Source organism: Oculina patagonica, chromosome 3 (genome assembly GCF_052425735.1).
Source record: "Oculina patagonica isolate OP01 chromosome 3, crgOcupat, whole genome shotgun sequence".
Classification (NCBI taxonomy): domain Eukaryota; kingdom Metazoa; phylum Cnidaria; class Anthozoa; order Scleractinia; family Oculinidae; genus Oculina; species Oculina patagonica.
The window spans coordinates 27,326,859-27,351,313 of record NC_135760.1 but is presented as its reverse complement, the minus strand read 5'-3'; the positions used below and the strand labels follow the sequence as shown (position 1 = coordinate 27,351,313).

At 40.7% G+C, this 24,455-nt stretch overlaps 1 protein-coding gene across 2 annotated transcripts in view; it reads right to left on the bottom strand.

Annotated features, from left to right (window-relative positions):
• Positions 1–10,155: 10,155 nt before the first annotated feature.
• LOC144647333 (uncharacterized) overlaps positions 10,156–24,455 on the bottom strand; it is a 25,396-nt gene continuing 11,096 nt past the window's right edge. For both annotated transcript variants that reach the window (XM_078507123.1, XM_078507124.1), the window contains 6 exons: positions 14,074–14,143; positions 13,443–13,513; positions 12,355–12,388; positions 11,232–11,342; positions 10,770–10,860; positions 10,156–10,366 (listed from right to left, as the gene is read on the bottom strand). In XM_078507123.1, coding sequence (XP_078363249.1) covers positions 10,159–10,366; positions 10,770–10,860; positions 11,232–11,342; positions 12,355–12,388; positions 13,443–13,513; positions 14,074–14,143 — 585 coding nt within the window. In that variant the 3' untranslated portion in view covers positions 10,156–10,158. The remainder of the gene's footprint in view (positions 10,367–10,769; positions 10,861–11,231; positions 11,343–12,354; positions 12,389–13,442; positions 13,514–14,073; positions 14,144–24,455) is intronic.

Genomic DNA, 24,455 nt, shown 5'->3' with positions numbered 1-24,455 from the left:
GTCTTTCGACATCGTCACGTGCTTGTAAAGCTTGCAAACATTCGCCATGCTTGGGTACCCTGTGGTAAAACTAGATAAAACACTTTCTTGCTATTACAATATCTCTTTTTTTGTCGAAAATGCCTTTTCTCAGCAAGGACAACCTTCTTTGATCGCTCATAATCTCAGCGTTACCAATAATAACCCATAATACTCAACACATGGCTTGGGTACCCTGTGGTAAAAATAAAAATTCGGCTTTCCTGCAATCAAAATACCACTTTTCGATAAAAAAAATGTCCTTTGTTCCTTAGGAATGCTTACCTAATAAATGCTAGTCTATAATACTCTATAAATGGCCTGGGTACCCTGTGGTATGTCTAGATAAGTATAAGATTTTCCTCTTAACAATGTGCAACTTATATGACGTAAAACTGTCTTCTCTGATCAAGAAAAAACTTAATTAAGACTAAGATACTTATTACATATGGCAGATTGCCAATCGCAAAATGAACTATCTACGCGCATTGTATTCAGTCCGGAAATGCGAACGCTTGTAGAGACCAGTCTTAAGACAAAATCAGAAAGATCAAATGCAGCCTCAATCAGGGAGCTTTTACTGCTGTTGGCAGTTACCACCGCACTTGCAAAGGGCAGTACACGTCAAGTTTGCCTTTGTGCACTTGCATCGCCCTCTACATGCTGTTTTGCATCCGCAGTGGATCAGCTCATAGCAAATGTCCTTTGCTTGAGGAAGGGTGGTCCAGTGTGGTGACCAGATTCCGTTGTCTTGCTGCCACCCCCACTCTGACGGGTTTGGAATCGCTGGATCTCGAAGCAAGGTCTGTCCCCATATGTGCCCCCCTTGGTATACAGCTCTCCTGACGTGCTGTTCTAACGCTGCTCTAGTTGGTGGAATCCCATCAAGGTTATTTCTAGAAATAGAATGCAATAAACCATGTTAGGTCAATTAAACATAAAACCTTAGAATGCAAATATGCATTGTGATAATATTGTAAATCCCTTTTCATACCTCTTGGGGAAAAGTTCCTGTCTTGCTTGATTAACCTTAACTTGATTGCTTGTTCTATCATACAGCAGGACGACAAATCTCTCAATCACTGACATGCACTCCTCACTAACACTTGATGGTGCTGACTTGAGAACGCTGAGAACTGGCAAACAAACGAGGACTATAGTTAAAACACAATCTTTTCAAGGGATGTGTATTTTAAACATGTTCACATTAATGGCATGTCAGTTGAGAAATTACTAACCTGGTGTGAGCTCAGGAAACACATTCCATGTATCCCATGCTGTCTTCTTTCGTCTACCTCCGAAGAAGGACACGGTGTCGCAGCCAGTTAGTGCATGAAACATCGGTAGGACAGAAGCTTTCGGGCCTAAGGAGGTCGCTACGGAATGAGCAGGTATGCTGTGTACATTCTTGCCAGTTCCATAGGTGACCCAGACTTCGTGTGCAGATAGGGTGTTAGCTATTGCGATAGCTAGGACTATGACATCTGTGTCGTTGCTCCTTATCCTTATACGCTTACATCCGCTGGAAGCCGCATCCATTGCATGAACCATAAGACGGGTGTCAGCCTCTTCATGCGTACATGGTGCCAGAAGCTCCAGGTTTCTTCTTTGTGAAGAGGAGATGACATCAGTCCCATAGGTAGAATAGACAGTTTTGCCTTCGGGCAGTTCCACGGACACAGCCTGCAATATAAATAGCGTTTTAATGCAAGCCCTGAAGTGTGCATACAGTAGCTCAGTCATATATTGTTGCTGTTAATGTACACTAGTAAACAAACTGGTTCCATACCTTGTTAGCAAGAAGTTTGAACAATTCATCCTTGTTCTCATCGACCCTGAGGAATCCTTTCCAATCTTTAGGAATTCTGGTCGATTCCAGGACTTTACGTCTTTGACCAGAGCCCCTTTTTTCTCTCAGCGCTTTTTTTAAAGAATCACTCTTGTAGACATCCCACACCAGGTCAACTCGATTGGCAGTTTCAAGGTGCTTCAGGACACAGGGAAGAAACACGAATTTTGAGAACTCTTCGAATGTGGCTGCTAATCCTGGTTTCAGCATCTGTACGATGACAGCACCATCGAGAATCACTGCGTCTGCTGTTGCTGGCGTTTGATTATTTTGGGGCAAACATGTCAGTAGGTCTGCTTTTTGGCCTCCTCTGAGCTTCCCAAGGTGTGACAATGATGGTGGCCAAGGATGATTCTCATACTTGAAGAAATCTTCCAAGTCGCCATCTCGGACTTGACAGGCTATGTAGAGGCGAGAAAATAACGAGCAGTCTTCCTTCAAAACACACACTTTAGCTCTATCCTTCGAGACATTCTTTTTCTTTGGGGCGTCAAGAGTTGGAAGGTTATTCCTCTTCAAGGGATCTGAAACTGGCTTGCTTCGATCTATAAGACGCTCCTTGAGAAAAGCATTAAGCTGATCTTCTCCAAGTTTCCTTGCGTTTTTCACAGTTGAGATGACAGAGTCGTCCATTATATCCCTTGTGTGGAGTGCCATAAGATGCGGACCTTCTTCCTTGAAAGGGTTACCCAGTTCCCCAAACAAAGATATCGTGTTGATGACGTCTTTCGCAAATGCATTTTGAATGCCTTGCTTCTGCTCGTGGTGGCCATACTCGTCGGTTGTTGAGTTGTCTCCCTCGAATTCTTGAATCATCCGAGCAATCTCAGGACCCGCCACCATCCATCGTCTTAGTGCAGCTGGGTTTTCAGTTAGACCGACCGCCCCTCCGTCGCCTTTCACTTCTGCATTAACTTGCTCATGAGCGTGGTCGAGCGCAATTGACGAGAACCGCCTTGAGGTCTTGTGCACAGTAAAGCAGCCTTCCTGGAAATGATTGTACACATCAGGATGCTTGGAAGAAAGGATACACATATCGCGATAATGTACGGACAGCCATCTTGCATAGTTCCCATGATCCATTGCAAACATCCAGGGTAGTAAATCTCGTACGGACTGCACATACATGTTGAAGTTGGCTTCTCTAAACGCTCTTACTAGACGCAAGCAGGTCAATTCCAAATCCAGCACTGTAGCCCAATATCGGAACTGGGGGCACTTTTCAGCCATAGCCTTCTTCCATTCTTCTTCAGACATCGGACGCTCATCCTCTTTCATTCTGGCTTTGTAGTTCTTGTATGCTGTGCGCATCAGGACAAACAAACTAGCAGCTGTCACCTGGTGGGCGCGGCGCGTACGGGTAATATGGCTAGCTGTTAGGAACGACTCTGCCACGCCTTGCGTCGCCACCCCAGCATTACAGATTGCTTCTGCCCAGCCACTTCCACTAACCCACTTTCCCAGCATTTTGAAGGCTGCCATCTCAATATGAAGTCCCCCGAGCATAACTACGAAGCAGTCTTCATTGAATTCCGCCAACAACCATTGAAGTTGCTTTGCCAAGGCAAACAACGGCTGGTCAAGGGTGATTACGGGAACTTGAGACCTGTTGACATGGTGTATAGCCATCTTGACCACTTTCATACTGTGCGCAATCATCGCCAGAGAATGAGCGTTTTCTACAAACATTGGCAAGAGAGAGATGATTGCTGGGTATCGCCTACTCAGAGAAGATTTCTCTGCTCTGAATGCCGCCCATGACACAAAGTCCTTTGGCCCTAGCTTCTCCCCTGCTATCAAATGCTCAGTGTTGCGGAGCCAGTCCTCCTCCTCTTGAATACTTTGGATATCATCTCTGGTAGAAACAGGAATCAATGTACCACGTGGGAGCTCTGGTGCTTTAAGGTCACTAGCTGGCAATGCAATAGGGGTTAACTCGCTATAACTTGATGGTAAAGTGGCTATTTTCTTAGTGACCATTGGCTTAGTTGCATCAAAGGTGTCAGGATCTCTCCCTGTTCCTAGCTGCCCTTCTAATGGATGTTGCACAAGAGAAATTGCAGTGCCATGAAAAGAGCCATGTGCAGATGTCGAGCTTGTATTATGATCGATATTATCGACTGCTGAAGTTGTAAAGAGTCCCACTCTAAGTTTAGAAGGGCAGACGACACCTTCGCGTTCATATCTTTCTAAAACACTGTTTGTGGTTTCGGTGGAAACAGAAATGAGCCTATCATAGGATATTGAGATACCGAGATTGTAAAAAGTATCAATTAGCGATCTGTCTCTAGTCGAACCATGTATTTTCAGCGCTGTGTAGATCGGAAGTGGACACTCTCTCGCTCTTATATGATGCGTACTGCCAGTGGCGTCAGGTCGAGTTCGAGCTCTCTTGATGGATTGTAAACTATCAACTGAGCGATCGTCAGACAAGCTTGGCTCTCATGTGGGTCGACATTCGTTGCTGGACCTTTAACAATCATGCCAAGTAGTGTTAGCAGCGAAGCAGGGACAGAATCTTTCTGGCACTCGGGTGGAAATGAACCATTGAAAGTATTCTTAACGTTCAATATATCTCTTCTCACTATGTGTGCGGCTCGTGCTAAGTTCATTGCATCTGAATCCAACTGTTTAGCTCTCCTTAACATAGCTCCAACTTCATCTTGCAATGCAAGTTGAACTTCCCTGCCTTCACTATGGGCGGTAAGGGATGGAAAGGTCTCCAATATCCTTTCCTTGAGCCGAGTCGCATTAACCTTTCCGCATTCAGCCTTCAAGTAATGTTGAAGTCTTGAAGTGTAAAACTTCACTAAATCAGACAGGGTTAATAAGGGCTAATTGTCTTCTAAGACCTCTTCGATATAAGCAACCAGCTCTGCAAATGCAAGTTCACTTGGTTCCACTGTACCGGCATCGCAAGCCTCCGATACTTGTTGTTTCTTCAATGATCTAGTCCTATTGTACAGATTTGTAAGGCACTTTGAATGGTATTTAGCGTCAATGGCAGTCAAATCGCCACTGGAAAGTTTTGCAAAAAGCTTGCTATCGCTAAGAAGAGTAGCGCATTCCCGAACCCTCTCGTCTACATCTGGCGTTAATGCTAAGTGGAGATTTTCAGAACGATCTTCTTTTTCACAGAAAAAACATTGGGGAGTTTGTTGGTTTGGTTTATTCAGGCCAGTACTAGTTCGCCTAGTCTTCACAGGACTGGAGATTGTCTCCTCTCTGGTTGCTCCTTCCTCGGCCTCTTCTCCATCACCGTTGTCTCTAACCTTTCTCTTAACACGTCCGAGTTTAGTACTATTAAAGTTGTCTCTACAAGACTTGTGCCATCGTGCGTTGTTTTCTAAAAGAACTTGCTCCAGTTTTCGATTGGAATCTACAAGGTCGATCTCACAGTATGTCACACTAACTCCAAAACTTTGAAATACCTCAAGTAAACGAGCAAATGAGACATACCCACTGTCCACATCTTTTCTTTTTGAGTTTGCTAGACACTGCAAACTTTCCTTGCTACTCTTTTGGCATATAATGCACTTGTTCCAATCCATTTTATCTACAACACAATCGAAGCTTAACTTCACTGATGATCATCTAATCTACTAAACGAACATCGTTCTAAGCTTTTATCGTAATTTATTTTTTTATCTCAATTAATTGTTTTAAAAGTTTATTAACTATTGGCAATTAAAGTAAACGATTAGTTACTTATGGTGTTAAAAGAAAAACATTGTCTTTTTCATTCAAAATTCAAAGCTGATTGCTTACCTGATATCACTGCAAGTACTCATGGGCGCAGCCATCTTGGAAACCGCTAGGGGCATGGGTACTAGTAATAGCTTATTTCATAAATTTCACTGGTTTTCTATCAGTTTTCTATCAATTTGCTATTTTTATCAATCTCTGTTATGAACAAGGTGCATGCTCACACATTTCTATCACATTTGAAGAAATATTTTTAATAAATTTCTCGAATTCAGTCTTTAGAAGCCGACAGGCCACAGGGAACAGATACCTTATCCAGCTGTTTAAGTATCATGGTCTACCAGCCTAGCATTATTAGGTTTTGAAAGGAAACAACTTGAGAAACCTCCTCTTACCAGAAAAGGATTATTTGTAAACAAAAAGAAATATTTTCGTAGCAGGAAAGCTGAATTTCTATTTTTACCACAGGGTACCCAGGCCTTGTGTTAAGTGTTATGGGCTATCATTGATAACGCTGAGATTATGAGCGATCAAAAAAGGTTGTCCTTGCTGGGAAAAGGCATTTTCGACAAAAAAAGAAATATTGTAATCACAAGAAAGTGTTATATCTAGTTTTACCACAGGTTACCCAAGCATGGCGAATGTTTGCAAGCTTTACAAGCACGCGACGATGTCGAAAGACCTGAAATAAATCTTAAAAGATTGGAAATGACTTAAATGTCACTTCTGGGTATTTTTTTTTGCAAATTCAAACATGAATACGAGCCTTAGAGGGATTTATATTTTGCAGCCTCGTTTTCATGTTGGGAAGTTTCAGTCATGCGCAGTTCCCGCCTCCAGAGCTTAAATCGGCTTGGCCCTATATCAGGATTTACTACCCTTGGGGTCATTAGTAATCTGTGAAAGTTTCATGCTTTTATCACTAATTTGAACAATTCAGGGATTTTTTTAACACGTCCCAACAATGCTTAGAAGTTTGCTGGTAAAATCATCCTCAGTGTTTGATTTGTAACAACGACAAACCGTAAAATTGCTTAGCGAATCTGTCGGTCTGATAGTTGCCCCTTGGAAATTTAATGTTCTTAAAACTAGCATATTTGCCCTCGAAGCTTCGCTTCTCAGGCTAATATTTGTTTTAAGAACATCAAATTTCCGCGGGGCAACTATCAGCAGATAGTTCCTCGACAGAAACACTCTATTGTTAAAATAGAAAACAGTGGGAGAACCAATCAGATTCGCGGATTTTCAATAGAACACGGCTGAGTTTATACTAAAACTCAATAGTGTACGCTATGGCGTTTACCATTTGTTGAAAAGTGTACACAGAACGTCTTTTACATTTGATACTTAACAAATGGTAAACGCCATAGCGTACACTATTGAGTTATGGATGTACGCGGGAGGTTGCTAAGCACGAAAGAAGCGTAAGAGTCGCACGAGGCGATAGCCGAGTACGACTCTAGCTTCTTGAGTGCTTAGCAAGCCTCCCAAGTACAGTCATAACTAAATAGTGTACGCTATGTAGTTTACCATTTGTTTTATAGCACAACTTTTAGGCGATTTATTACAGTTTTTTGAGGTAAAAGTGCGCGCGCTTATTTAAACAAATGCGTGTAGTGCTCGCGCAAACGCTGACGACAACCTAAAAGAAAAAACAAACAAACTTTTTGAATTTTCGATTTTAGGCGTGCCCATGGATAGTAAAAAGTCCATGGCGTGCCTTATGCCTAAAATTCTTTCAGCGTTATCAAATTCTCAGGAAAATCGAGAAAATATGTATAAACTCGTGAAGTAGCAGCACTCGTGAAGTAGCAGCACTTTTTTTAACTGAAATCCTGACTTTCCACTGATGAAGGGCTAAGCCCGAAACGTCTGGAACTTTTAACTACTTTAAAGGCACTTTCAACTCATTTAGTGAGAACTTTATTATATTTTTGCACTTTCTTGTGCCATGTCGCATCAGATCAGCGCGCGCGCTCAGGTTGAAGACATACGTCAGCGCACACCCATGGGCAAATAGTAGACGGTAAATTAACCAATCAGAGCGCGCGCTTTACCTTAGTTGTGCTATAATGCTATTTATACCATGCTATACAATGCTATTTATACCATGCCAATCAGAATACAGGAAAGCTGTTGTATATTCGACAGTATTCAACCCATCCTTCCCATCGTGCGCTGCGATCTTTTTCTCGATAAAATTTAGTGAGCGTATTTTCTATGGTATGGTATAAAATACAGTCAACTCTCGCCTTGCGGACACTCGGTATTACGGACAAAATCCAGATCCCGGCAAGAGGGTTTGACTGGAAATGACTCCCGCTAATACGGACTCTCGCTATAACGGACACTCAACGACGCCCCGAGCGTGTCCGCTAAAACGAGAGGACTAGTTACACAACACTTTCTCGTGGTATACCAAGGAACATCCCACTTTTAACTTTTTTATTGGTATACACACTCGCCTAAAGGCTCGTGAAAATACAAGTGTCTCGAGAAATAATTGTTAAGTATACCACTCAAAAGCGTTGCATAACCAGTATGTTTGGAGAGTTTTACCATGTGGTATTCTTGTATGCTCGTAAAATTTCCAGACATTCCAAACATTCTTTAAACGCAAATTTTCATCCAAAAAACCCCCCGTATATGAGCCCTCCTCGAGAATTAGCCTACCTGAAATGGACGTTGAGCAAGTGAAAGCCCAGGACTTATTTTTGGAGTTTTACCGTAGCCCTTGTAACAGGCTTCCCACTTCGATGCTGTCATTCCTGGTTCAGTAGAAGACTTTTAATTTTCTTCAAGATTCTACCGTATACATGTAGCACATAACATGTTAAGAGGTTCGTTAACAGGGTAAAAGGTTGTCCCTAAGCAAATTTTCCGTTCTTCGTTAATGAGCTCGCTTATCCCCATTTTGGTTCCTAGAAAACGAAGGCGAGTTGTCTAATTATTTTATTACGCTCTATGAGTAATACTATAAACCAGTTGTCAAATACCAAGAACAATTTTCCCTTTCAAGAGCAACGCGCGCGATCACGTGCCATCCAGCGAACAGAGAACGATGATAGAATCAGATTCGCGGAATTTCAATACATGTAGATCATGCCGAGTGCATGTCTTTGTATTGTCTTGGTGAGTTCTGTTATTCTGAGCTAGGCGTACAACACACACGCGTTTATTTTCTTTCTGTTTACAAAAAAGTATAATACAGGTCAGTATTAACAAGACCCTGGATGGCTCATCTGATTTGGCTTGATTTTGTTGCGCTTGCTTACACATTTCTTAATCGTTGAAATTATTTCTTTTTGTTGGGACTCGTTTTCTATGAGCGATAGCCCATTTGGCTGCGCCTCGTTTACTATGCGCTCATAGAAAACTCGGCATTTTTGCAGAAAACTCGAATTACGATTTACAATTTAGTTCCAGTAGTAGCACACCGAATACAGCACAGAAATGACCTTATTCTTTGCGCACAGTCAAGCTGTAAAAACGCTAAAAAGTTTTTTATTCTTGCAGAATGAAAGCTACTGCATTTTCACGACAAATTTCGTTCTGTTAAATCAAAGATATAAGGAATAATCTTTACCATTCAGTTTAAGAACAGAGCACAGGAAAGAAATCATTTCGGGTGCACAAGCATTTTCGAACAAGTTTGTTTCCCCGCAGAACAAAAGTGAGTATCTACATGGATAGTAAAAGGACATGGTATCTACGGCAAAAAGTGCAAGAGAAAAAGAGAAAAATGTGTACTTTGTAAGAGCTCAAGTCACTCCCTAACTCTTCGTCTCTTTCTAATCATGCTACAAAGTTTATCTTGCCTGTGGAGCTTCCTACAAAATGAAAAAATTTGAAACTGAGATTGTAGAGGAAGGCATGTGAGGAAGTCGGATATTAAGAGTTAGAGGTAACCCTTCTGGGACATCATAGCCTGCGTAGCAGGCGTCTGTTTACGTTTTTTAGCGCGTTTAAAAGAGTGCGCGATCGCGAGAAGGCCACGCGAAGAAAAGTGATTTTTTCCTCGCGTGGCCCCCTCGCGCCTTTCGCGTTTCCCATATGCGCGCTCAAAACGAACCTACGGCGCCTGCTATGCAGGCTAGAAACATCATAAATATCCCTCACACTTACATCGCACGTGGTAGTGTTTTCCGCAATGAATGTCTCGCACAAGTTCAATAACACAAAAGTTATTGACAGAAAATTCTTGATTGTATTAAACATGGGGAAGTGTCTGACTTGCCTTTCACCTCTGTTTTTCATTTTCGTTCGAGACGCTTTGAGCCTGTTGCGAGTCAACACTGTATAATTCGAAAGCAGTCAGTATTACAATAGAACTTTGCTTTTAATTAAAAATCCCGATTGTCAATACATTCATGATTTATCAACATTTCCTTGCTTGTGGTCCTTTCAAAGCTCTCTAGAAATAACTCATTTTGTCTCAGTGAGGATGAGGAACGCATCAATATTTGCCTAACAAAATGATAATATTTCCACTTGAAAAAAGGGACTGCAAGCGTTCTGTTTGGAGCAAGTCAGGTTATAGAATGCAAACATTTGCAAAAAAAATATTTCCTGTTTATTCCCAACACTCATTTGAAGATTGAGGAGAATGGTTGATATTTGGGTAGTCTCCAGTGCACTGTTTTGTCCATATCTACCACTCTCCAAGATAGGGGATACTCTTTTTTGAACAGTTTGTCCCAATCAAATGGAGACTCGAACAGCCACATATGATGTGAAGAAACTGAGTTTTTTGAACCATTGATAATGTCCCCATCAGATCTGGAAATGTAAAACCTGAAACAAACAAAAAACACAAACAATTCTAGTACCAGTTGTTACTTTCTTCCTTATAAAAAGATATAAAGTGAGTATGCTTCAATCCTCCCCCTCCTCCCCTCCCTTGTGCGTCATTTAAAAATTGTGAGTAGATGCCATTCACTCATCACTAAGTAAAAAAGATGGAACCATAAAGTATCTTGTTTGCTAAACCAAAATGGCAAAGCTGTAAAGCAAGGTACGAGTAGTAGGAGCAGATCAGTTTAGTAACAAGGACATTCTTGATTCAAATCCCTTTGGATTTTTCCAGGCTCTTTTGAAGCTGTTTGAATTTCATAACAATTGTGAGAAATATTTCTTCTCCCACAAATTATATATGATTTCATTCATAAAAGATAATTACGTAACAATGGAAACTTACTTTTCATCAGCCAGAAACTTGACACCAATTTGTATTCTATACCCACGATCAAGTGTGCTTTTGGCAAGTTTCATGATCTCATCTTTTGATCCTTAAAGAAAAGTAAAAAGAATGATCTCTGTTAGGCCAGTTAATTTATTCTGGAAGATCTTTCGTTCACTAAGTTTTGATTGACTTTTCGGCAAAATAAAAGTCATCAAAATCACTGAGTGTTTGATTCATTTCGCACCAAATATTCATTTAAAGATCTGGATGGAATTTTGTTGATGGGTCCTTTGCAGCTAACGGTCATGTGGTACAAAATAACACCTTGCTGGAGGACAAGCAATGCGCTGGGAAATCCAAAACAAAGCAACTTCAATCAGTCATGCTTCCTTTGTAGCTTGCTGGCTCAAGCATGACAGATTTTGTACCATGTAACTCTAAGCTGCAAAGGGCACAATGGAATCTGAAGTTACTTACCCAACGTTAAGTGTTCTGTGTCAGTAGGTTCAATATATATCCTTTGACCCAATGTGTCCATAACATAGCAGTCACTACTGGGTTCTAATGGTCCCAAAATTGTACACACACCTGAAAAGAACAAGTTTACAGCTGAGTGTAAGTAAAATGTCACTTCTCCTGGAGAGAATCTTCAGCCAGCCTAATAATGAATGTACAAAACATTATGAAACAAAGACATAACTACTATTGTTAAGTGGTAAAGTTGTTCCAATAATAATTTTAATTAATTTTTTATGATTATCTGGATGAGAGAAGTCCTGCATAAACTGTTGTTTGTGACTGATATTTTAGAACCTGAGTGAAAGTCACCGTCAGAAACAAGTGAAAACTTGTGTGTCATTTTCCATTGAGATGGTATTAGCTATTTTATGGTTTACTGATTGTATTGATTGGATTGCTCTGGATAACAGCATAAAGTTGCAAAATTGATCACTCATATCTCATATGCACAGGTCATGCAGATAATTGCTTTATTGTCCAATGCTATGTACACTAAATTATTCATTGTATTAAGTGAAATGTCCTTTGACAGGTATGAAAACCTTAAGGTTAAAATTTGAATTAAAATTAAAATCTAATGAACATTGTAAAAAAAGTACTGATAATGGCTTAAGCTATGCTGACACAAACTGAAAAAAATATAATATAGTATACATGTCGTTTTTGTGTTTAAGAGCTCCTTTAGAAAATCTCTGAGCAGTTATTTGTGTTGCACTTTTTTGGTAGCAGGGTTCTAATTAACTTATTAGTGATGTCCCTCACAAGTTATTAGCTCAAATGGCAGCAATCCCACTGGGTAGAAAAAGGTAGCTTTTAAAAATGATTATCCCAGAAAAGACTGCAACCATTATTATTATTTTCTAAAAAACTCTGCTGACTAACCAACAACTTTATTGAAACAATTCACTTACACTTAAATATTTAACATCTTACACAACGTTATTGACTTAAAATAGATTGTACAGATATAGCATAGTACTTTACACAATATGGCTTGTATCAGTTAATTATAAATATATAATAATTAACCAATTACAGATCATTACAAGGAAACGATTATTAACAGTTGTGTATACATTACCTGCAATATGAAGGTTGGACACATCTGAAACTTCCTAAAACAACAACAAAAAGAGGGAAAACATAAAAAATAATATTATTTAATATCACTGTACAAGTATTTTCTTCAAATTAAAAGGTTTTGAATTATTAGCTACCGTATTTACTCGAATAAGCGCCGCGGCGCTTATTAAATTTTTCGCGCCTCAAGTGCGGCGCTTATTTGAGGGCGGCGCTTATTTAAAATTTGGACGCCATAAAGAATTTAATCTTTTACAGGTAATTGAAAATAGCGTTTTTCGATTGTCAGTATTAATCCCTTGTTTGTCCTGGCAAAGATCGTGGTCTTCACAACATTTACAGAACTATGTATTGTAAGAATGTTGTATAGAAAAACTAATGAGCAAGCGGTAAAACGATAACTTTGAGCTGCAACACATCGCTTTTGATGGAAAGAAATGTCCAAGTTTGTTTTGAGTTGCTTTATAGTGCTGTTATATGTCAAACGGATTTCCTCAAAAAAGCGCCGAATCGGGTCTGCGGCGCTCAAGTTATTCGGGGGCGGCGCTTATTAACGTTTTGGTCCCAAATGCGGCGCTTATTCGAGGGCGGCGCTTAATCGGGGGCGGCGCTTATTCGAGTAAATACGGTATGTGGAACTGTCATGAAAACTTAATGTACATGTACTTGTTTGAGCACATAAGGCTTCACTGGCAAACTGATATCAGCAAGACTTTGTACTCTCAACAATCATCTTTATACTTACTTAACATACACATTGCATAATGGTCAATAAGCAATTCAATAAGCTACTTGAGAGATATGGTCCAGGGGGATGGGAGAGGGGTGGACTGATGATGGGACTCTGAAGACCTTATTCCATCCTATTCCATTCATCTAAGGTTCTTTTAATTCTAAGTGGCGATTCTCAGTCTAGATTAAATTCGTCATAACAATGATTTGTTTCCTGGTAAATACAGCTCATATGTGGGAGTACCCCCGCTAAAGGGCAAAGGCATAGTACACAACCAACTCTTTTGTAATTTTTTAAACCGAGCAACAGCCAAGATTATGTGTATTACAACAGAAGCAAATTAGTTTTTACCTTACCAGATGTACATTTAACTTGTGGTCAAAAACTGTTGCAAATGCCTCTTTGAAAATTTTATCTAATCTAGAACCTATAAAAAAACAAGTTAATAAAATTACAAACAATAGAAAAAAAAATAAAAAATTACACAATGCTTCTTCAATACTGTACCAGAATTGCCACATGGATTACATTGCGAGTCAAATCATGTTTATTTCCAAATTATATTTAACCAGGGCTATAAACACAGATTTACAAGTCTTCGTGCATAATTTTACTATATATTAAGAAATTTCTGAAATACTTAGCCTGCGTCGCAGACGTAACCTAACCCCGGCCAATTAGTTTCGTCTGCGGCGCAGGCTAGAAATACTCTACTTTGCGTCATAATTTTAAAGTGTTTGATCAGAACTTAAATTAAATTATTATATTTGCAAAGCAAACAAAAAAATGTCAAGATCTACAGCTGTTAAGATGACACCAAGGGGATTACATCATAGGTAGTAGGAACCCAGTTACATAAACTTGAGTGTGTCCAGTTTTAAGCTTTGTTAAGTTTCTATTAAACTATTTATTACAAGTGCAGCATTACATAGAGTGTGGCATCTGTAAAACTATAAAATGTAATATACAATGTACTAACTTCATCACCTAACAGATCAGTCAGTTTGTTCTTAGGGTCCATCTGACATACTAAGTCACTGACCAACAGGATACAGTCCTAAAGCATTACCAGCAACAAAGTATTAGTATAATCAAACTCATATGATTATTATGCAATATAAGGACACTTTTCTTAGCCCATATACATTGCAGTATCCATAGTAATGGAGTGTGTTTTAAGTACAATATTATTGTGTACTGTACTGTATTGCTGTACATTTTAATTACCAGTTACCGACCGGTTAGCTCAGTTGGTAGAGCGCCAGACTATCGTGCGGGGGGTCTCGGGACGTCTGCATGAATCTTCCGACTGGAATATTGTGGTCATCGTTTTGGCGCTTGTATAATTAAATGTATTGTCCCGAATCGTCGCTGATGGAAGTGCAATTGCGCTAAATAATAACAATAAACTGGACGCCGAGTAAACAAATATTGAAAGCAGCGGCTATTCTGTTGTGCACGGATCACCAGAATTCTAAAGAATCTTGGATATTTAAATAGGTGAGATAAGATTCTTCGTTATGAACATTCGCCCTTTGACGATACACTTACTTGTTTATAATTTTGTTGTTATGGTTTAATATATTGCATACTGTCGCTGGGGGTCGTAGGAGAGTCATAAAATCGATTGCGAATTTCAATCCTTGGAAGAAATGTGAATTACTAAAAACATAATATAGTTGTAGCCAGTTCGTTCCCAAGAGAGCAGCGGAAATCAAGCATAGTTCTGAAAGTTATGGTGTTGTAGAATTTATGATCACTGATATATTTACAAATAAGAGACAGATCTCTCCTGTAAAAATAACAATATTAATAGCCAGAGGTGTACTTTGGTCTACCTGAAAAGACGATTTCTCAAGCTAGTCTCATGAGGCTCATCTTTGCAGCGTTGTAAATTCCAGAGCTTGCAACGCTAGTCGCAACTTTATTGTGTAATTTCTCGGAAGGAAAACTGGAAGATGGTCACCTTTGATGTGCTGCTAAAATCTTTTGCAAATCGTTTGACACAAAGTGGGCATAACTGACAAAAACTCTTTAAATTTCTTGCCCAAGTGTGTCCAAATTTTGCAAGGCATATTTCTCCTAACTGCAGAAGTTGACTGCAGCACTTCAGTTTGTTACACACGATGTGACTACAGCTTTTCACAGTCCAGGTAAACATACAAACTTACTTTTTAAGCGATTTATCAATGAAGGTATACCTACAACAGTTTTACCAAATACTGTACATTAACCTTTTTCTTTGAATCTGAAAATGATATTCTACAAAGATACACACATGTAAATTAGGAGTTGTGGCACAAACCGTGACAACTCACTCGGCTCGCCCTGGCTCGCCTCGCTCCTTGTCACAATTTGTGTCCACAACTCCTAATTTACATGTGTGTGCGGAACGCAAGACGCCTTTCTTACCCCACTCGCGAAACGAGTTGCAAAAGGCGTTGGCGGCACCTCTAACGGCCCGCAGCAACAGAGAGCGCCACCTGTGTGCTAGATTTATTTTTCAATTGAACAAATAACACCTCAGGGTAAATGGAGCCAACGAGAGATGTTTTTCAACCAAAAGGACCGAGAACGAGAAAGTTTTAATCAAAACGAAATTTTTGTCGTATTTAACAATTGTAAGTGTTGATGAAATTTATAACGGCTTGGTTGTAGCATTTCAAAACTGAAAACTAAAGAGCTTAGCAAAAATTTTTGAAGAATTGTTGGAAAGAGACTTTACTTTAAAAAAAGTATGAAACTGAAAAACAGAACTTTTTGGAAAAAGTGAAGACTTAAAATGAAAAACGAATTGTTCAATAAGACATTTTACAAAAAAATCGTTGGATTATCTTACTTTAACAAAATATATGAAGCTTTTTTGAGGTTAGGAGAAGTGTACGACTATGTCTATATTTTGAAATTCGGATTAAGGCAAAAAAACTACGTAAATCTTCTAAAGCTAACAAAAAAATCTGGAAAGCAGTCGTGGAAATGGAACTAAAGAAAAAGAAAAAAATGGGTAAACAAATTAATTAACTGCCGGAAGAAGAGCCGACAGACTGAACTTCGTACAATATTTAAACCAACCATTGTACTTTAGGGCGACGAACCTTTAATTGACAAAAAAGGTTTAAGCTTGCGACTTTTTTTTTTTTATTTATAAAAGAAAACAACATTAAAAAAACCTTCGCTAACGTTAAACGCGCTAAAACCATTTTTTCTGACCGTTTACAGACACAAAAAAATGATTGCCCTGCTAGCGGCACGCAAAATCGCGAGCGACTTACGTGAGTTGCGTGACATTTTCAGAGAGAGCCTGGAAACATATTTCTGTTCTCAGGCCCTTGGACGAGCAGAAAGAAACATGGCGGCCTAATCAGGATTTAGTGTTTGGGCCGATAAAAACGAAACAGAACAGATATTACAAAAAAAATACGCTCAGTTAACGCGCTGTAATTTTTTGTGCCCCCACAGAAGCTACCGAAGTGAAGCGAAGAGAAGAAATCGAGAAATAACAGGATTTGATCACAGAAGTTTATCGATCGATCGAAAGAACTTTCCCGAAACATCGGACTCAATCGGGCCTGTTTATTTTTTTTCTGCTTCAAGCATTGCTTCCACGACTTGATTGTTATCTGTCTGACCTCATTTTGCCAAACGGGAGTAGAAAGTTCGGTTAAAATAAAGCAAATCGCTTGGAAAAGCACCAACATTTTAGCCTATTTACCAAACTTTACCAAGTGTCTAATTATGATGACATCATCCTGATGCCCAAAAGCGCATGCGTACTTGCTCAAAATAGGTGAAAGGGTACCACAAGTGAACGTGACAAAGTGAACATATATAAGTTAACGCGGCCGTAATTTTTTGTTGTTCAAATTCTGGTGAAGTCAAGGGAGGTAGTGGATGGCCAACCACTTGAATCCTGTTATAATGGCTTGTGCGGATGGTGAATTACGGGGTATAGGGGGACTCCTTTCAGTGGGAGATACCCCTGGGTGAACCCGCCTCGGCCCTACTGATAACGTGGGGGTGCTCAGAAATTCCTCGGGATTTCAAACCTCGGCAGAGGTAAAAATGTGGGACAGCCGCCTTGTCAGCGGCGGGGAAAAGTCCTAGCCGGGGCTAGGCAAGAAACAGCCAACGAGCACCCCCCGACCAGGGTTTTGCCCTTTCGTTTGACCTGTCACGCAACGTCACGCGTGACTGTCACGCTCTGTGTCACACAATGTCACCTGTGTGTAACACAATGTCACGTTTGTGTCATGCGTTAATTTTATTTTTCTGAACACTCAGATTAAATCCAGTGTTTATTTTCTCAAATCTGATTTCGACTCTGCTGATATTCTTTTTTTTAACCTATCTAATTCTTCTTGTCGTTTCCTGTCTCAGTTTCTCATGTCCGGCTGTGGAGATGACTTTTTTTGGCTTAATTTTTTGAAGGTGCCTGGCTCTCTTTGGGCCTGCGAGTTTCATCATTTTGAACTCTTTGTCATCAACTTTATTGTCATGGGCGGCAGAGACAAGTCTATTGAAGTTTCACTTTGGCAAAGCAAGCGAGTAATTTATTATTTTTCAAAATTTTTGGTTCAATTTTTTGCTCGCTCCTGAGCGGCTGACAAAACGCCTGTAATTGCAGCACATGCTGCGAGAGGAACGCTTACCGGCAAACAACGACTGTTACCGTGTTCCAAGGCTGGAAGCAGAGAGAACACTGGACAAACCACCTTAATTGCGGAATAGAAAAAGACTTCACTTTTATACTTTTTCAAAACAGCTCGGTATTTTGCAACTTCTTTGTTGAAAATTTGTTTTTGTTATAGTTTTCTGGTTGATTTGGCAAGCGGGATAAGTGTTGTTTTACGCTGTTTTCTTCGCGTCCTGCGGGGCACTCGGGAGAACATTAGCAGATGACATGGTCTCGTATACATAAAAGTTATTTTTGTATTTAATTTAATTCAATTCCAACTCATTTAGTTTGTGCCGTTAATCGTGGCTTTCCTTCTCATCTCTAATCGAGAGTCAGAGTGATAATTTTTTAGAACGTCGCGCGACTTAAATGTGTATTTTGGTAATAAATTTTTTACGGTTTTCCCTTGTCAAAACTAAAGGCTTGATGGCTTACCATTTAGCAACTTGTGCTTCGATAAGGTCACAGTTGATGAGTAATTTTTAGGATTTGAAAATTATTTACCTCTTGTTTCAAAATTCCTTTTCAATACTTCGTTTCTCACCCAGGAATTAAAAATTAATAAGACTTTCATTAGTCCAAAATTTTTAAATTGGGCTCTTTTGCTTTTATTATCAATGAACGGCCTGCAATGCCTTTTGTTACAGAAAACATGTTTTTCTCTGGAAATCCTTTTTCAAAATACTCCCTTCATCGAGTGAGAAGTTTCCTTGCCGTATATAACGCGCCTTCTCTTCCTTGTTCACTTGTTTATAAAAAACTATTCCATCCTTTTCCAAACTATTCCAGCTGTTGTAAAGAGAACAACTTAAAAGCCGGATATAGCTTGTTTTGGAATAGGCTGGTCAAAATAAACAGTGTTCGGATTTTCTTTTGTGGTAACAGTCAGCACAACCATTTTTATATTAAATAAAAATAAAAAATGTTTAATATAAAAGAGGACCATGGATGCAAAAACAAGAGGTTTTATGAAGTGGATGAAAACCCCAGAAGCAACTACAATTTCTAAAGCGGCAAAAGACAATGCATGGAAACCTTTTCTTGCAAAATATCCAAACGCTGACCGAACAAAATTTGTTGCACAGGTTGAGTTCGCGTACAACCACACAGCAACGGCAGACATTTATTACAAGGCAGGGAAAGGCCATTTGATAAATGTTTTTGGCTCTGACAGCAAATATTGGAGCCCAGAGATGAAAAAAGCACTGGGGGCGAATCAAATTTCAGGCGGTTTTCCACAACAGCTGTCACCAAGCGGCGCAAAAGGCTCATCTTTGCCAATTCCAGCTGTTGGATTTCACGAAGCCGCACCAAGTTTGAAAAAATATTTAACAGCCAAATAAACATTACGTCACACCAGACAATATTTCAAACGAAATTAAGAGAGATTTTTCAAAAAACAAAACTGAAGCATACATCAGGAAAAGAGTCAAAAAGGTGGCTTGCTAGCCAAAATATGGCCTATTGGCCACAGCAACTTAACTTTGCGGTATGGTGCGCGACAACAGGCTGCGGTATAAGTCGAGATATTTTCGATGAAGAGCACTCAGCTCTCAGCTTGCCACCGATTGTGCGAAATTTTTACCTTTTTCACGTTTATTTCACGATAAGGCGAATATTGTTTCAGATGGGGGAATTCAGAGCGTAAGCGCCTTGCCAGGCGACCCCACTTTTAGCCAGTTCGACAACAAGTACGACGTGGCTTCGTACAAAAGAATATGTGCTGAGTTCGGTGTCGACCCGTCAAGCGATTTCCGTTTCACAACAGGCGCAAACCACGGACTTGGTAACGTTTATATCTGGATCTCAATATTGGTCCGAAAAATTCTGGGGCAAAATACCCGATTACGATAAATTTTCGGATGAAGGTGGAACTGCAAGCAAAGGTAACTTGATTCAATACATCGAGCCAGACGACGCTGCATATGCACAGGCAGACTGGTTTTGTCCTAACGGCACTGAAGGGCTTACTCAGGCAGGTTTGTCGAGAGTAAACCAGTCGATAGAGGCTTTTGTCTACTGTATTCTCGGTTCGCAGGTCAACGTTCGAAGTAGCATACTTGGAACAGGCGGCCGTGCAAAGGAAGCGCAAAGTGAGTTCCTCGTGTTGGTTGAAGACGCTATAAGGCAACCTGATCTGGCAAAGTCGGTCCAAAGATACCAATTAGCCATCGACGAAGCTAAGGTTCGGCTTAACCTTGCAGTCTGCCCAGGTGCCTGGCTGATGCCCGCTCGTATGGTGATAAACACAGAAAGCGTTGTTGGTTACAATAACCAGCTTAAGCAGGCTGTTGTTGGGATGAAATTAGGAGTGAATGATGAGGTTAATAAAGCTACAAAAAAAGCAGCTCTTAAACTGATGGCGGGAGGAAAATCAAAAATCAACCCACCAAACAGCCACCCTTCAAATCCTATACACAAGAGCGCCACAGCAAAAAAAAATCAGGCACCTGCAGCAAGCGCTGCTGAAACACAAGCTAGGGACCTTACGGTCCCCTCCAAGACGGCAACGCGCAAAGCGCTAAACCTACGAAGGCCGTAGCCAATGATTCACACGAAATAAACAAAGCAACTGTCGCTGTTGGCGCGGTTGGAGCAGCAGCTTTGCTCTACACCCTTATGCGCTAACGTCTCTTTTTGATGTATTTTTCAACAAGAAAAGCAACCACAGCAAGGATAAGCAGCCAGGTGTGCTCTGCAAGAAATCCAATTACTTGACCAGCGGTTTTGAAAAGAAATTTCGCATTTAGCCAATGAGACCAGGCAGAGCTGATGCTACCTTTGAGCCAATATCACTTAGGCCTTTCCCCAACGCTTTGCCGGTTGCCTTCAACGCGTTTGTAATGGCTCCAATAACAGAACCAATCGTGACACCAGCAGCCAGAAGTATTGCTGTTAATGTCACGCCATGTTTTTTGAAGATCTCTTTGATCCTCTCACGAAGTGGAAGCGCCCTTTCTCTTTCTGCAATCTGCGTTTGTAAACGCCCGAGCTCCTCGGTTCTTTCCGCAACTCTTTCTTCCGCGGCTTGTTTGTCAGTGGGGGAGGCATTCTCATCCTCTATAACAGCTTGATCTTCCTCGTTTTGTTGCTTCAGCTCGGCTTCTTTCTCTTTTAGATCATCCAACGCTCTTGTGTCGTTGAGCCTTTCTTGCAAAGTGTTTCTTCTGCTCTCTATGGCAGCGAGGCTTGCCCTTAGTTGGTCGACTCGTGTTTGTTCTTCTGCCTTCTGCTTAGCTTGTTTTTCAAGAGCAGCAACTTCTTTTTTTTTGTTTTCAAAATCCTTTTCAAGATTTTTTTTCAGTTGCTTAAGTCTGCGCAATTCTGATTCATTTTCAACATTTGACCCAAGTTGTTCCATCTTGGCATCTATTCGCTCGATTCTTATTCTGAAATCTTCTACTTCTTGGGTGGCTTTTTCTTTCTGCATGTCAATTGTTTCTGCCTGTTGTATTTGACTTTCAGCTTCTCTTAATCTTGGTCTCATTTCTCTTATTTCTTCATTGTCTTGAGCAATCAGAGTTCCGCTTCTGGCCCAAGGGGGGCTTTAAACTTGTTTGTGAATTTTTTGAGAAGGCCAGTTCCGTCTTTTTTGAAAATTTCGGTCTCGCCACCTTTTGATCCAAAGGATACAATTGTAGTTTCATTGCCACTCTTTTTGCTAAAACCTATTGGGCCTAATTTTGCGAAGTTCACTTTGGGGAATTTTCTTTTGATAAAATCTTTAGCTCTGTCAATCATTGCCGGTTTGTCATCTTGATGAATAAAGCTTCCCAAAAAAGGTGTTTCTTCGTAGGATGTGTCTGGCAGCCCGCTCTGTTCGTGCTGCATCGTTTGCATTTCATGTTGTTCACCCCCATGGTAGGGTGTGGATGCCTCCCCGGGCTGAAATGGTCGGGTTGTGTCGACCTCTTGTTCCTCTTCATCATCGTTATCACTGTTGTGGTCAAGATCTTGGTCCAAATCATGGTCCTCGTATCCAAACTCACCACCACCTTCCGCCATCACGTAATTTATATATTTTTCAAATTAAACTTTTCAATTTAACAATAAAACCAATCGAGAGATGGCTGCTGTTCAAGAAAACCTTCGACCGGGACGCACAGAGAAAATACTCGGCGCACTGAAAGCCGAGCGCGCGGTAAAACGAATCACTTTTGACCGCACAGAAGCCAATCCAGAGGAAACGTTGTATGTTTCAGTGCCCAAGCTGAACGAAAACGAGGTCATTGTGCCCGGCTCGCTGGCGCTGCGCTTCAACATCGACTTGAGCGGAGGCCATGCCAACAACTTTCTGGTTGACAACGTCAGCCGAGCTCTGGTCGACGATTTTGTTGTAAAGTACGAAGGCACCGTCGTGCAGGACACGGTTGGCTATGGCATCTACAAAATATTTGAGGATTTTTTCCTTTCGCAGGAGGAGCGCGACGACAGGGTGCCAGAGGGCATTCAGAGCGAGGACCTTAACAAAATTCGCTCAAATGCTGGCGATAAGAAAACTTCAGGAGTGGAAGCAGAAAAAAAGCTGAATGAGCTATATGGTAATAAATACCGCATCCGTCTGGATCACCAGATTTTAACTGACCATGGGGCATTTTATCCTCAGGCACTATACAACGATCTTGTGTTCGAACTGAAGCTCGCGGCAGCCGAACATGTGGTCAGAGGCTCAGATACAACAAAACTGAAATACAAGTTGACAAACATCCAGCTGGAGTACGAGATGATAAGAAGCAAGGAAATTGCAGATGAAGCGTTCAGCGCTTATTCGGGCGGCAAAGAGTTCGCTTACGACCACATCCAGCGTGTTAAAGTGGTGACTTTTGCAAAAGGCTCCGACACACGTCTGAATCTAAGGGTCAACCCGCAGAGGAGGTCCATGAAAGGTATCTTGCTCCTATTTATTGAGCAATATAACAAAGGTGCAAGGAGCTCGGAAAAGTACATTAACCCGGACCTTACAAAAGTAAGCATCACTGTCAACGGCTCGCCAAACATGCTGTACAACAACGGCATCGAAGGAATGGACATTTGGGGAGAAGTTAAAAGATTCTACATGAAAGAAAAAAATAAAACGCAGCACATGACTCTGCAAAAGTTTTACACAGAAGACAAGTTTGGCCTTCTTATTGATCTGCGTTCCATGGCTGACCACTCGATGCACGGAAGCGGCACGCGCCTTGTGAACACAAAGGACGGTGTCCAGCTTGAGCTAGAGAGGAAAGCAAGCGGCTCAGGTAATTTGAACTGCCACATTTACGTAATCAGCGACGCCCAAATGAATATAATTGGCAGGCAGTTAGAATCTGTACTTTTATAATTTTTTCTTTGAAAAAGTGTACCTTAGGTACATATACGAACGAAGATGGATCCTGCCAATATACCCTTCAACGCCCTCATTGTGGGACCAACGAACTCAGGAAAAACAAGATACGTGGTCAATCAGCTTTGTGGCCCTTTCCGAGGCAAGTTTGACTACATCGTGCTCATCTGCCCGACGTTCGCGCACAACAAGACTTATTATCGCTTTGCTGAGGAAGATCTTCGATTTTTTGTTTTAATTTGTGAGCAGCACGAGGTTGAATCTTTGTTAAGGCTTTCAAGATTTCTTTTTGAGGGAACGAACACGCTTATCATCCTCGACGACTGTGCTGCTTCGAAAGATGTAAAAGGAAGAACAGGGGAGTTGGTGAATCTTGCTTTCTCTGCTCGCCACGCAGGTTTGAGCGTATGGGTGTTAACTCAAAAATTGACAAGCATAACATCCTCATTCCGCGAAAATGTAGCGGCAATCGTTTTCTTTTACACCCCCTCTGCCAAGACCACGAAGGCAATCTTTGAGGATTACGCTGGCGAACTTGCCAATGAGGATTACAAAGAAATCATTTTAAAGCTAAAAAAAAATAAGTTTTCGCATCTTGTCATTTCTCATCGCCACCCTTACGGCACAAAATTTTTTTATTGAACATATTTTTTAGAGTAATAAATGGCTGACCCGTTCGCAACAACCTCACCCGATGCTGCATGTGAACAAGAATTAGCTTCCGTAATGGAACTGCTAGGAGCTGAACCAGAAAGTACAGAAAGCGCTATGGCACTCATTCAAGGCCCTGACATTCCTGCTTTGCGTGAACAGCTTGCAATCCTTGTTTCAATAGGAAAAGCCAAAGAAGCAATCGGTGTGCAACTGACACACGAGCAGGTAAAGCGCTTGACAGATAAAGAAGTTGAAAAGTACTTAAAGAGATATGAGGCATACGTTGGATCCAAAACAACCGACAGCTTGATTGACAGCTTTATTTTTCTTGTTACTAAAGTCGTTGGTATGGCCGTAAATATCAAGAACGTCAATGATTATCAGAAGGAACTCAAAAACGACTACATTATCAGTAAAGAGCTGTCCACTTTGGCAGGCGGTCTGGCTTTGAAATGCGGCCGCTTTCTTGCCGTTGCAAATGCTGCGCTCATCACAACAAAGCACGTTGATTTAAACGAGCTAAAAGTCGACATTCGCTGTGCGAAACCAAAGGCGCTTCCAAAGATGCGGACACAAACACTACTGAAGATTTTTCTGAGCAATGCTAAAAAAATGCTAAGTAATTACTGAACAATGCTTAGCAATTGCTTAGCAAAAAATCTTGCTGAGCAATTTTCTATTTAAATATTATTTTTTTTTTTATTATAATGGCCGAGC